The sequence below is a fragment of the Harpegnathos saltator genome, unplaced genomic scaffold (genome assembly GCF_003227715.2).
Source record: "Harpegnathos saltator strain DR-91 unplaced genomic scaffold, Hsal_v8.6 scaffold467, whole genome shotgun sequence".
Lineage (NCBI taxonomy): Eukaryota > Metazoa > Arthropoda > Insecta > Hymenoptera > Formicidae > Harpegnathos > Harpegnathos saltator.
The window spans coordinates 1,787,976-1,801,561 of NW_020230280.1; the positions used below are offsets into that span (position 1 = coordinate 1,787,976).

The 13,586-nt window shown below is 52.9% G+C and overlaps 1 protein-coding gene across 1 annotated transcript in view; it reads left to right on the plus strand.

Annotated features, from left to right (window-relative positions):
* The first annotated feature begins 3,748 nt into the window (after nt 1-3,748).
* Nucleotides 3,749-13,586, plus strand: part of Dbx (homeobox protein Dbx) — a 42,535-nt gene continuing 32,697 nt past the window's right edge. The window contains exons 1-2 of the mRNA XM_011144121.3: nt 3,749-4,751; nt 13,238-13,447. Of these exons, the coding sequence (XP_011142423.2) occupies nt 3,749-4,751; nt 13,238-13,447 (1,213 nt within the window). The remainder of the gene's footprint in view (nt 4,752-13,237; nt 13,448-13,586) is intronic.

Here is a 13,586-nt window from a genome sequence, read left to right on the forward strand (position 1 = left end):
CGTCGTCCGTGTGCGAGGACGCTTCCGCGTGTGTGCGTGGGCGAGCGAGCGCGTGGACGCACGTCCGGTCGGCCGCACCGGCGTCGCTCGTTAATTTAATTAACCCTACGGACATTTCCGGCACGGACGCGCGGACAGCAACGTGCTTGCGCCGGCCACCGCGCCTTCCACGATAATGCGCACGCGGATGCGCCCACGCGGCGTCACTTTCGGCCGGAGCCACGTCGGGGGTGGCGAAATTACGCGCGTGGGCTGACGGCGACGTGGCGTCGTCGCTCTGTGACGACACACGGCGACCAGGCGCCGGCGTTTCGTCGCAAGGAGATTTCAGCGAGGCACCTTGACCCGACGAGAGTGTCGAGTAGAGTCGAGACTGAATTGACGGAGAATATTCAAATCGTTTTTCCTCCGTTAGACGTTTCGTCGGTGAACAATGAAGGGGAGGGGAAGACGAGCTTCGCATAACGATGGAGCAGCTAATTGTACGAAACGCTCTTCGCCGCTTTGGCAGCTCATCTTCTCATTACGTATCCAGTGAAGTACATGATTTATGAACGGGGCTTTCCTGCGGATAAAGCGAGAGGGAAATGTGTTAATATCCGTATCGTAATCTATCTCTCGCTGATATCTGAATGATTTCCGAAGATGATGTACATTTTTCTATTATGCGTTCCAGCCGGGAATATTTCCTTCGGGATATATATGTATGTGTTCAGGAGCACGCCATCGCATTTATTCTCTGAATACAAATTCCTTCGAGAACGACGAACTGATATAGTCGCTGCCCAAGCTCCACCCCTTATCTCTATATTGAACGCGACTTAACATTCAACAAGACATTTAATGACGCAGATAAAGAAATCATGAGAAGAAACGCGAGATCGGCGGAACCTTCGTCGTGAAATATCAGCGTGAAATTTTAAAATGTGTAGGCGGGGATGTGAGGGTCGCGACCCCATAACGCAAGAGGCGCGTCCACTCGCGTTTCTCCAATACACACGCCTCGTATAAAGCGAGCTTTTTACAATTCCCCGCCGGCTGAGCAGAAATGCGAAAGTAATTCTTTCTATCGCCACCCGGTAGTATCTGCAGTAATCGCTTCTATTTTTGTCGTATTAGCGCGCGCGTGTGACGCTAGTTGCATAATACTGCCGCGAACGACTTCATAATATCAATATCGTCATTATCTCGTGATTATCGCGCGATCCAGAGAAGCCGGTGCTATCGTGGACGTTCGCCAAGCCACCCCCGCTCCTCCTCGCCGGTTATTATTATTATCACCATTATTGTTATCATTATTATTATACCGGCGTGCTTAGGGCAAAAGGGGTGGGAAAACTGTGAAGCTCTCTTTCTCTCCGTCTTCTCTCCTTTCCTCTCTCTCTCTCTCTCTCTCTCTCTCTCTCTCTCTCTCTCTCTCTCTCTTTCTTTCTCATCGGCGATAATATAATTACCTACACCTACAAGAAAATTACATCGTACCCTCTCGCGTTGCCCCAAGTTCATGCACGAACACGATAATATGCGGGGGTGCGCGAGCGAGCCCGCCGCGCTGCCTCGCGCTCGCCGGTAGTAGTGCGAGATAATAAAGTTGATAAGAGTGTAGAGGGCTGCTCCGCAACCCCTACCCGCCGAAAGAGAGCAAACGGGGTAGTGTCGGCCGAGAGGGCAGGCTGTACGGCGGCGAGGGGGCGAAGGCACAAAGAGGGTGAAGGCGAGCGGCGATACGCGAGAAAGGGAGGGCGTGAGCGCGAGAGAGCGCGGAGGTGGCGGTCGAATGGGGGATGGGGTGCAAAGGGGTAAATGGGCGTGGCCGGCGTCTGGCGGCGAGGCAGACGATTGGACGGTCCGCGGGGCGGCTTCGTCAAATAAAATCCAATCGTTGGGACCAAAGGAATGCGAATCTCCAGGCTTTTTTCCTCCCTTGGTACCGCGCGAACCGCTTATCCTCCCTCCCTACTCACCTCTTCCGACTATCTGCAAGAGTGTGAGAGAGATAAGGGGAGGAAAGAGAAGGAGAAGTTTTCGTTGCACCTTCTACTCGTTCTCCATCTCTCCTCTCCTCTCCTTTCTCTCTCTCTCTCTCTCTCTCTCTCTCTCTTTCTCTCTCTCTCACTCTTTCTCTGTCTTTTCATCCCTCTCTGTCTCTCGCCGCCTTTCTCTTTTCCTTCGTCTCTCAAGGGGGTGCGCGCAGCGCCGTTTGATGGGAGTATGATTTTATTACGGCATTACCGAGCGAGCCAAACCCCGAATTGCTCGGCTTATAGTCCGTATTATCTCACCTAAGAGGGAAAGAAGGGGAGGTGGTGGTGGCGGTAGCGGGGCGGAGAGGCGGCGCGATGAACAAGGTGGTGGGCGCAAAAGTGAGTGAGTGAGTGAGTGAGTGAGAGAGAGAGAGAGGGAGAGAGCAAGAAAGAGAGAGTGATAGAGAGGATCTCGTCGTGCGGAGCAGCCACCCCTAGCGCGTTCCCTTCTTCGGCGGAAGGCCACTGCCTGTGCACGTAGGTACGTAACGTAACGTACGTACGTACCTACGTACGTAGATACGGGGTGGCGTTTCGAGGGCGCCGACGACGTCGGCCGACCAAGCCGTGCTGGGGTGGGGTGGGGTGCGCGGACGGCGGAACGGGTAGGGGCGGCAGAGAGGGAGGGGGGATGAGTAAGCCACCTATATGCCTTTGTGGGCCTTCATTCGAGGGTTGCATGCTCTCACGTTGCCGTTGCCACACTAACCCCCCTACCGTGCGTTCGGAAGGCACGCACGCACGTCAGTTGACATCCTGCTGCCGAAATCGCACGTCCTACTGTACCCACCACTGTCCTCGTCGGCGCGTGGACGTACGGACGACGAGCACGAGCACGACGACTACGACGTCGACGACGTTGACGACGAGGACGTGCCCCGCGAACGTTGCGTGCGGTGCGATCATGTGACATGCGGCGATCTCGCAGGAAGAATTTCTCCCGCGAAGAGGCGGTTTCATCGCGGGCAAGAAAGGGGGACGAGCACGTGGGAGTCCGGTCGTAGTTCGGGGTTACGATACGTTCCACGCCACGTCGACGTGCCGTGGCGTCCGGTCGTCAGTGACGTCGAAGCGATCGAGCGCGGTCGTCTCCACGGCCGAAACAAGATAAAGAGAGACAGAGAGAGAGAGAGAGAGAGAGGCAGGAAAATAAAGAGAGAGGACGAGAGGGAAAGAGAGAGGCGACCCGCCGATCTTCAGCCGATGAGTCCCGCGCGAGTCGAGGGAGACACCGGGGTGCGATCAGTGCAGTTTTGGACAGTAGTTCCGAATGATAGACGATAGTGGTGAATGACAGCTAGAACCGAGTAATTGGGCGACTGACGAGAAGTGGCCACACACGTGCCGAACGTTCCCGACGACCTTGACTCACTCGCGGAAATGTGACTTCCGAAACGACCAGCCAGCTGTACGAGCGAATCCTAAATGGAACGTACGTGACGACCTTGTCAAGCGGTGAGCACTCTCGAGTAACAGCGATGAGCGCGATAATGTCCCCTCCGCTGATGTCACGAGGAGGGTATCGGCAGAATCGTGCGCGCTAGTTCCAATCGTGTCTTCACGATCGCATCGGTACTCGGTAGACGTTTCAAGGATATAGTTGAACCCGATCGCGACGGTCGTGAAGCTGTCCTCTGTTAGGATTCGTTTCTCTTGCCGCTTTGAGGATCCGTCTGGCGAGGCGCCGAGCAGTCGTGACAGTCCGCGGGCCAAGCAGCCGTGCTATGTTCCCCTCGTCAGCGGCGATGCTGAAGAATCTGCAGCAGAGTGCAATGACCTCGCCCTTCCTGATGGAGAACTTGCTCCAGAGCAAGGCGTCGCCGGGTGCGGACCTCACCAGCCTGACCTTGAACTGGGCGGCGAGTTTAGTGGCGCGACAGCGCGAGAGAGAGTGCGAGGCGAGCCTGAGGATCGCGCGGGAACGTTCGTCGCCGAATGAGCTCGCGTCCTCGCAAGAACAGCACCAGCAACACTTGGAGCAGCGATCGTCCGGCGCGATCGGCTCGCGCGACCGCTCGTCGGCGATGATGATCGACTGCGGTCGCGACCAACAGCAGAGGTCGTCTGGCGCCGTCGTCAGCGGTAGATCCGCCGCTGAGCGGCTCCAGCACGACCGGATGCAGCTGCTGCAGCAGCAACAGCAGCAGCAGCAGCAGCAGCAGCAGCAGCAACGCGCCGACAAAGAGACTCTGGAGCGCAGCCAAGGCGTTTACGTGGACGTGGAGAACGAGAGGCTCGAGGGCCACGTAGTGGTCGACCGGCTGTGCGCGATGGAGAGGCTCTGCAACGAGAGGATCGACAATCGGTCCAACTCCGGCGTGGAGTCGTGCAACTCGAACGTCGACGAGGACCCGATGCCGGGCGAGCTGGAGGCCGGCCTTCCAGCCGAGAGGGATGAGCTGGTGCTGGGCGAGCGGGTCTCCGCGATCGAGATAGACAGACGGTACGACCTTGGATGCAGAAACGTCATGCACACGTCCGACGAGATGACGATCACCGGGGAGAGGGAGACGGCGGCGGTGGCAGCGGCGGCGGCAGCGGCGGCGGCGGCGGCGGTCGAGCGTGCCGTCGACAGAATAGGCGAGAGGACCGTCGCCGCTTGCTCCTGCGGCGACGAGCAGTGCTCAGGACCTGCCTGCAGGACCATCCAGGAGAAGGAGAAGCCGCAGCTCAAGTTCAGCGTGAGCGCCATACTCGGCGGCAATCACGACAGGAGGCCGCATCCCGGTAATTCATTTCATCCCATGAAAGAAAGAGAGGGAGAGAGCGAGACAGTCTTACCTCGACGGTCGCCATCGGCCGTTGTCGCTCGCGACTTCCGCTTGTAGTCCCGACCGAGTCGGGAAGCACAGAGCTTCCGCTACTCGCATACTCCTGCGTGCTTCTTCCCACGTCTTTTCCCGACTCTAATGACGGAGTCGATTGCATTCGCGCGAAGAATAAGTAACCTTAACACGTTCGCCCCGCTTCCATACTTGTGAGACGCACGTGAGAAGCCGACGTCACATATACGCGACAGAGATAATTTTCTCCTTCCGAGTCCACGTAAACAAATGAAGAGTCGATTTTCACACTGTTAAATAAGAAGGATACAGTTGATCCGCGACAGACTTCTTTTTCCTCGTCCTTCTTGCGTCACACTCGTGGGACGCAGCGATCACTCACGAGACGTCGACGTCACATATGCGCGTTCATCCCAAGTTCGTATAAACAAATGAAGAGTACGTCTTCCACTACGTACTACGTAGGAAAGAGACTTCTTCTTTTTCCTCTTCGTCTTCTTATGTATGGCTGTGAGGCGGCCGGCGGAGTTTCCTCCTGACACCCAAATCTGTACTGGACGGTTTCCCGGGTGATCGGCGGTAGCGAACGTGTTAAACCTGGCCGGGCGAAGCTGCTTGCACTCAAATTTCCTTCTTATTAGACGATAGCTTCGTGTTTATCGAGAGGATATATTCGGTCCGGGGTAACGAGGGCAAATAAATATTCGATCGGGGCGATTACGATTACTCGTGTTCGCGGACTCGTGTTCACGCTCGTTCGGAAAGACGTTCGGGAAGAGTCTGACGCGGCGATCGGCCGGCGTTTGCAGAGAGTGTTGAAACAAAGCTCACCACAAATCAGTGTCGCGAGCAGACTTCTGTCGCCGGTCCCTAAATCTCATCCGCACACCCTCAAGACGAGTCGCAGCGTGCGTGCGGGGTGGAGCACAGGGCGTCAGCTGGCCCGCCACTTACCTTCACCCCAATATTAAGCCCTTACGATTGGTGCCTATAATATTAGACAAGCGGCAGGATTCAATGATGTATTGCCGCAACGCTTATCGCGTTTCCTCATTCGCCGATTTCCCCAATATGGACCGTCCTGTTTGTTCCCCGCGCGCTCGTCGCAGAAATCTCAAGAATTGATACGAGGCTTCGACCTCGGAAAGCGCGGCTCTCGACAATCATGATTTTACCCGTCAATGCATACCGGCAGAAACAGAAACTGTTCATTTTGTTACAAGTTACAGTCATTCTGGACGACAAATATATTCCGGTCGTTCCAACAAAAAAGTATTCCACAAACATTGAACCAGTATTGATACGAGAACGTAGCGTTTTTAAGTACAGATAAAACGATATCCTGCGGTAAAAAAAAAAACATCCGAACCAATCTAACAGTATAATTTATATACTGTATCGTTATTGCTATATACTCAAAGTCTGGGCAGTTTTTCGGACGACTTCGGCGAACTAGAACTTTTTCGTACGTGTCAAAGGGTAGATTGATAAAAAAGATGAAGTCCCCACGGCGCCATTACATCAGCTTCCCGAATTGCTACGGGGGTTAATAACATTACAGTAATATTTGACACACGAACAGATCTCTCGACGATGATTTCATGATGCAATAACAGTCACAAATATCTATCTCTTCTCTCCCATTGCACGCATCCGATGCAACAATGGTGCGAGAAAGACGGGAGAGATCCACTAACGCTAACGAGGCGGAGTAACACGCTAATGACGCGATGAGAGAGAAAGACGTAAACGCAACGCGTTTACGTTCTCGTGACGTTCTTGTCGCGCGCGAATTCTGAATTACGCGGAGTTAATTGTACGATTTACGACACGGCGCGCGGCCGTCGTCGTAACATCGCGGCGATAAAATTAACAGCCATCGCGTCTGCAACCCGCATTTACAACGCGAATCATCACGCGGCGAGGCGCGCGTTCGCGTCTCTCAGGTGTGAAGTTTCACGGAAGAATCGAAGAGAGAGGGAGAGAGGGAGTGAGAAAGGGAGAGAGAGTTCCTTTCCATCTTCACCGCGGGACCGCGAGAAAAATCATGCGCCGTACCCTCGGTCGTGCCCCTTCGCGCGGTGGTTACAATACCGTCCCGTCATCGACAGGGACCTGAAACATTCGCCGGAGGGTCACGCGCGGGTCCGACGGCGGCGACGGCGGCGGCGGCGGTGGCGGCGACGGCGGCGGCGGCGGCGACGGCGACGGCGACGGCGGCAGACCCTCGGCACACGCATACCACATACGGCCGGTGTGGCCGACCAATCTTCGGCCGGCGTGTCCTCATTGTCACTCTTTCCTCGATGCCGACCCCCGCGCGAATGATTGACACGAGTCGATAAAGACCGTGTGCGCGCGCGATAAACGCGTAGACGCACTAGATGCATAAACTGTACACAACCTGACCGTCGCGCGCGAGCGGGGCCCGGGGAGGAGAAGGTAGGGGTGGAGGAGGAGGGAGGAGGGCGAGGGTATGAAGAGTGGAGAGAGGCGAATGTTGCATTTAACATCGGCGAATTGCACGCATCTGCCGGCAAGAGGAGGATACGCGGGGGTGGAAAAGGGGTCATCGCGGGGTAGGAGGAGGCAGGAGGCCGAGGAGGACGAAGGGGGGCCTCGAGGGGTGGCGATGGGGAAATTCGGTGCGTTCGAGATACGGGGCGGCCGAAGGGGGGCCAGAGGGGGGCCAGGTTTCATGCGTTTGTCGGATAGCGGATGCATTGACCGTGCCACGTGCATGTGTTACATCCCCCTTGTCCCTCGCACGTAGAGACCGCACCCCTCTTCTTCCCTCCTTCCCTCTCTTCCACCCTCTCTCACTCTCTCTCTCTCTCTCTCTCTCTCGCTCACTCTCTAACCCCTCATCGCCGACCTCTCACCGCGAATAGACCCTCCAGCATCCACGAGCGCGGCACCGTCCTCCCACTGTCCACCCCTTCCTGCTCCCTCGCCGCCGCTTCCACCCCTGCCCCTCAACATGTCCCGGTAACCACCCCTCTTCCCCCCCCCCGCGGGCTTGTACGTCATGTCGAAATGTTGTGAAATAATTGCGCGAAAAAGTGATTGGCAACAAACTCGAAATTCATCGACGAGAAACGCGAAGGCCGCTCGCGGCAGGATGGGAATTTGCGGGGGCGTGAGGGACCGGACAGGGGAGGGATGCTCGGCGCTGCGAGGGATGATCCAGCGCGGGGGTAGTAAAAGGGGGGGAGAGGGAAGGCTCGCGGTGTCTGACGGGCGAGCGACGTTGAATTTCGAATAGCATTTTCACCAATCGTCCCGCGATTTACCGCGACCTCTCTCGCTCCCCGTCTCACGCTCGCTCGCTCCCTCCCTCCCGCCCTCCCGCCTATCCCTTTTCCATGCAAGCCGTCTCTCGCGGCTCATGTTTTTTGTTGCGTATCACGATTATTGATATTTTTCGATATCGACTACGTGTGTGTCGAGCACGGTGGACCGCGTTTTAATACGCGGCCAAGCGTGTTCGCCGAAGAGAGAGATAGAAAGTGGGGGGAGAGACACGGAGAGAAAGACGCATTTCGCTGTAGCTGCTAAGAAACCGCGAGAGGATCTTCTCCTCTTGGAAGAAAGAGAAAAGATAGTCGACTCTCGCGAAGACCGTTGCGGTCGAACAGACGTGTCAATGAGTTCGTTGTTTTCAGCTCAACTAGCTCGCTCTTTTTGCCTCTAGAGCGTGATAAGTACATAACTTAGAATTGATACGAAAAGGAACAGAGTTCCAACGAAGCGCCAGCTTCAACGGAAGAAGAAAACAGATTTACGCTGCAAATCCAAGTACGTTATTTTCAAATGCGCGAACGTCTGAAAGTAACACGCTTGATTAAAGCTCGTCTTGCTCTCATTTCGTGCCACTTTAAATCGCATAAGTCACTTAACACGTATTCGAACGTATTCACTTACAAGCTGATACGTTCAAACGCATCAAGCGACGCGATTTAAAGCCGCGGGAAATGCGTAGAAAGAACTTCTGTCGGAGTAACGCGCTTAAATTTGAAATGTTTACAGCTGCGTTCAGCGGAGAAGGCACTTCGCAACTGTTGCAACATTCGCGATTCTGATCTTGGTGAAATCGAGATTTTGGAGTTAAGAGCACGTATCACGAATCTCCGCGGAGTCACGCGAAATTTTCCGGCATGTACAAAGCCGTGTTATCCGCTGGACGCAGCCTTTCGCGCATTCTGCGCGGTGAGAGAGTCACGAGATTGCAACTTGTGCTCTACGAGAGCGGGGCGAAACGTTCCCCATCACTGGATCGTGTTAATATCGCGTCCTTCGCAGCCGATCAACCGGTCCAACAATCCAGAATAACGCTGCGGATCCTCGTGAAGAATCGGTTCGCGTTGCTTCCTAAGACAAACACGCTCCGTACCCCCGGAGGAACCAAGCATGCGTGCTGCCCCATAAACGAGCGGTGCCCCCGCATCCCCCTTATCGCCCTCTTCCGCCCCTATTCACAAGGAGGAGACCTGCGGTGGTATCTAGTTAATAATGCATCCGTGGCCGTAATCCGAAAGAATAACCGGCGATATATGTTGTAAGCACGGCCGCAAGAGGGGCACGTTTAAGCTCGGCGCGCACACACGAGGAAAAAAGGAGGAGAGGAACGGACGAGGCTATAGGGGCCCCACAACAACTGTAACAACACGCGAGCTGGAGTTTCTGGATACCACAGACGGGAGAGTTTAATCTCACGTGACGCGCGAGAGGAAGGGTAGCGCGGCCTAAGGGGCACAGATAGATAGACGTGGGCTGGAAAAGGGCGGGAGGGGAGGGGAGACAGAAACAGACAGATAGATAGACAAACAGATAGAGGGAGAAAGAAAGAGAGATCGAAGGGCCTGACTGTGTCGGGTAGGTGGGGCGGCTTAAAAAACTATTCCCATTCAGTGTTTCCGTTGGAGGTTTAAGCCCGTTATTAGCCGGCCGCGGCTAAGCAGCGCGCTTCTCTCATTGGCCGGCTACGAAAACAACGATAAAAGGCGATGAGTATTTTATGGGGTACAGTGCTGCACAATGGGACGCCGTGTATGGGCCATTGTCAGGGCATTGTCTGGCCGAAGGCTCGCAAGGCGAGCCCTCTCTTTCTCTCCAGCTCTCTCTCTCTCTCTCTCTCTCTCTCTCTCTCTCTCTCTCTCTCTCTCTCTCTCTCTCTCTCTCTCTCTCTCTCTCTCTCTCTCTTTCTCTCTCTCTCTGTGTCTCTCTGTCTCTTTCTTGTTCTTCCTCTCTCTCTTTCTCGCTCCCCCCCCCTCTCTCTCCATCTCTTTCTCTCTTGCATTCTCCACTTCGAACCGGCCTCGAGCCTCCATTATTTTATTATTTTCAAACACGTCACTTTTTTAGCGAGGTTGCGCTCTTCCTCTCTCCTCCCTCCATCTCTCTCTCTTTCTCTCTGGGCGTGGCGGTGCGCGACTGCAAAAAAACATGTTGGAAATCGCAGCGGGGCGACCGGCCCTCTTAGGCGTTATTAATGTGGATGGGTGGACGAGTTTGCCGGCGGAGGGTGACCTCTCGTCGGGGTCAAAGAGCCGCGCGGAGAGTCCGAATTTTCTTTCATGCTCGGCTCCGCCGGGCTGTGTACCCTCTGCTGTACCGCGGCACGGAGGGTACGCGTCAGCGCACGCAGTTAACTTCCTTCCGCGCCGTATTCTCAATAAATCTTTCCAACAGGGGATGAGGGTGGGGGGATGTATCGGTATCCGAGGGATGACGGGGCAAGAAGTGCCGTCGCGAGACGATGAGAAATCTCAACGCGGACGCCATTCACCGGCCGGTCTTATTGAACCACTTCGTGGTTTAATCTCGAGCGAACTTTACCTCGATGAGGCGCTTATTCGACCCGCACACCTCTATGTTCGCAGATCGGAAAGTCCGGAAAAATTGCCGGCGACCGGACTCGCGAGTCCGGCCACCGCTGAGGTGGCATTGCTCTCGAGAATTCTTCAACAAATCCCAAAATGCGTGAAAAATACACTCGCGACGGACATTTTGTTTTCTATACGGAGAAGAATTCCATTAGTGTGGCTGAATTTTCCGTTGCTTAGGGAAAATACGCGGAAAAAAGCATCATTCTACTGCTGAAAGAAGCAGTTGACTTTCTTTTAAGTAATGGTTGTCTTCGAAAAGGAATATTTTCTAGGCAGCAGTCCTCAAGTATACTCATCTGAAATTTTAGAAAAGCTTCTCTTTTCAAAAATATTATAAATGTATTATAAATGTATAAGAAGCAGGTTTTTATTCTTGATTCAGTATTCTTGATTGAAATATCAAGTATTGGAATATACAGAATGAATTTTACGTAAATTTTATGCTTGTAATGAACTCATGATAAACTTGTGGACATATAATATACTTGTGACATTTATACTATGTATGTATTTTTTTCCGTGTGTAAAAGCTAAACTGAAGATTGGGTCGTAGAATTAGGAAGATTCTTCCTGTAGAAATGTTCTAAACAGTTAATTGTTTTCAATTAATCAAGTTTTAATACACCCGAATATACGTACAGACGTTTACGCCGCCGTACTAATAAATCCATTCTCGTCACCAAATTTCGACTCGTCCCTTACACGTCGATTATACGAGCTGAAATCTTTCCCCCGCACCATCATCAGCATATACTGACGTTAATCCGACGAGAATCCGCGAGAAGTTATCCCTCCGACTTCATCGTCTTCGTTAAACCTTTGAGCGATGAACCGCTCTCTGTGTGGCCGGATTCCAGCAAGATCATCGAACGTTTCGTTTGCCACTGGCGGAAGCAACCGGAACGGAAATAAATCAGCGTGCTAAGCTCATAGCCGAAACTGTTGCCGACAAACCAAGTGAACGTGTAAATGAGAGGCCTCGAAAATTCCGGTGGTTTACCCCGAGCGCCCACAGCGTTCAAAGGAGTGAAAGAATACAATTTTTCGCCGCGACTCAAGGCGAAACCGCTCCATGAACGAAATCATGAACGAACGCAATATGCTGTCGCGATCGTGTCTTGTAAAGTGTCGTCTGCAATGGCAATAAGCAATAAGAAGTAAGCGTGAACAGTAAGAAATGGACCAACCACAGTTGATTATTTTTGTCGTAATCGACTGTGATTGGTTTATTTCTTACCGCTTACGCTTACTTCTTACTGCTTACTGCCATTGTAGACGACGCTTAACACTCGACGACGCACACACGAATCAAGGTATCTCACCCCCGTTGCTCCTCCGGCGTGAGGCAGTCGGTCGCACGGATGTCTGGCTATTTACCTCCACGACGGAGGTGTTGAAGCGTGCGCCAACAAGAGATCTGGCTCCGCCTGGAGCAGTTAAGGAGGGTCTCTCTCTTTCTCTCTCTCTTTCTCTCTCTCTCTCTTTCTCTCCCTCTCTCTCTCCCTCTCTCTCGGCCGGGAGTGTCGGGTCGAATTATGCAACATGAGGAATACGACGACGACGACGACGACGACTTAGATACTCGCTCGCACGTAAATCCCGCCGCCCCGGGAGTTAGGCACATTTCGCCATGAAACAACCCCGTGTTCCATATTTAATCGACGCGGTTGGTTTACGTTCTTCGTATAGTCGAGTGCGCGTTCGCGCGCGCAGCCTCAAAACTTCCATAAAACGTTGTCCGATCCTCGCATGACTTAGTATGAATATTTGACGAGGTGCGACAACGGACGGCGTGGATCGTCTCGACGACGTGGAAGCGCGGCATTCGTCGCGTATATGAGGTGTCATTCTTGTGCTTTTAAGCGAAACATGTGAAATTGAATCAGCTGCGATCAAAAACAGTTCAGAACTAGTGGCCACTCAACGAACTTGTTGTCTCTCCGTTTAAGCTCGCGTTAAGAGTTCTTACTTGAGGCTTGGCTAAAGTGGAGTACTTGGGTTTCAATTTAAAATTATACTTGTAAAATTTTTCAGTTGAGTCGTAATCACGAGTGTAATGTTACGTACGTTGGCCTGTTCTTTTTCGAAAAGCTAGTGCACACTTTTGGAATTTAACGAGAAACAAGTATACAATTGAGACTTGGGAAAAAGAGAAAAGAAGAACTGGCGTGAAGTAATACGGCAGGAAAGAGCAGATAATTTAAATTAAATTTTTAAATATAATTTTAAGTACAAATCTCGCGTAAATCAAATTTTAAATAGCGACTATTAGTTATTACTATTAATCATTATTATTAATACACGTTTTGTTTAAAAGAAGAATATGATCTTAGAACGCATGTCCGCCGGCTCTATATCACATATCTCGAGTTTATATTCATTTTCGAATCCGTTCAAGGACGAAATTCCGTTTCACCTGTTCGCCGAAAGGACACATCATGAAATTTTCGCGACATTAGACGGAAGCACGGACGCGGTGGAGCAGAAGTAACCGCTTCTCAATCGCGTCTCTCGACGTATAATGTGTGTTTTATCTGCGCAGACAATTTTCAAGGACTCCCGCCGGAAGCGATACCCGCCTTCCTGCAAAACCTGCAGAACTCGGCGGGCTACAATATCGCCAAGCCGATCGCGAGGCCGGCGGCTTATCACCCCTATCACAGGCCGAGCCATCAGCCACCTCAGCGACACTTGCCGCCGAACGCCCATCACACGCTGCAACAACTGTTCTACAGAGGTCCATACTTGACAGGTAAAGAAAAAAAAGAAAGAGATAGAGTGAGAGAAGGCAGGAGGGAAGGAGGAAAAAAGAACAGAGAAAGAAAGAGAAACCCGTGGACGGTGTTACTCTTCGTACACGATATAGTGCGGCGCGACGTACGCATATATCT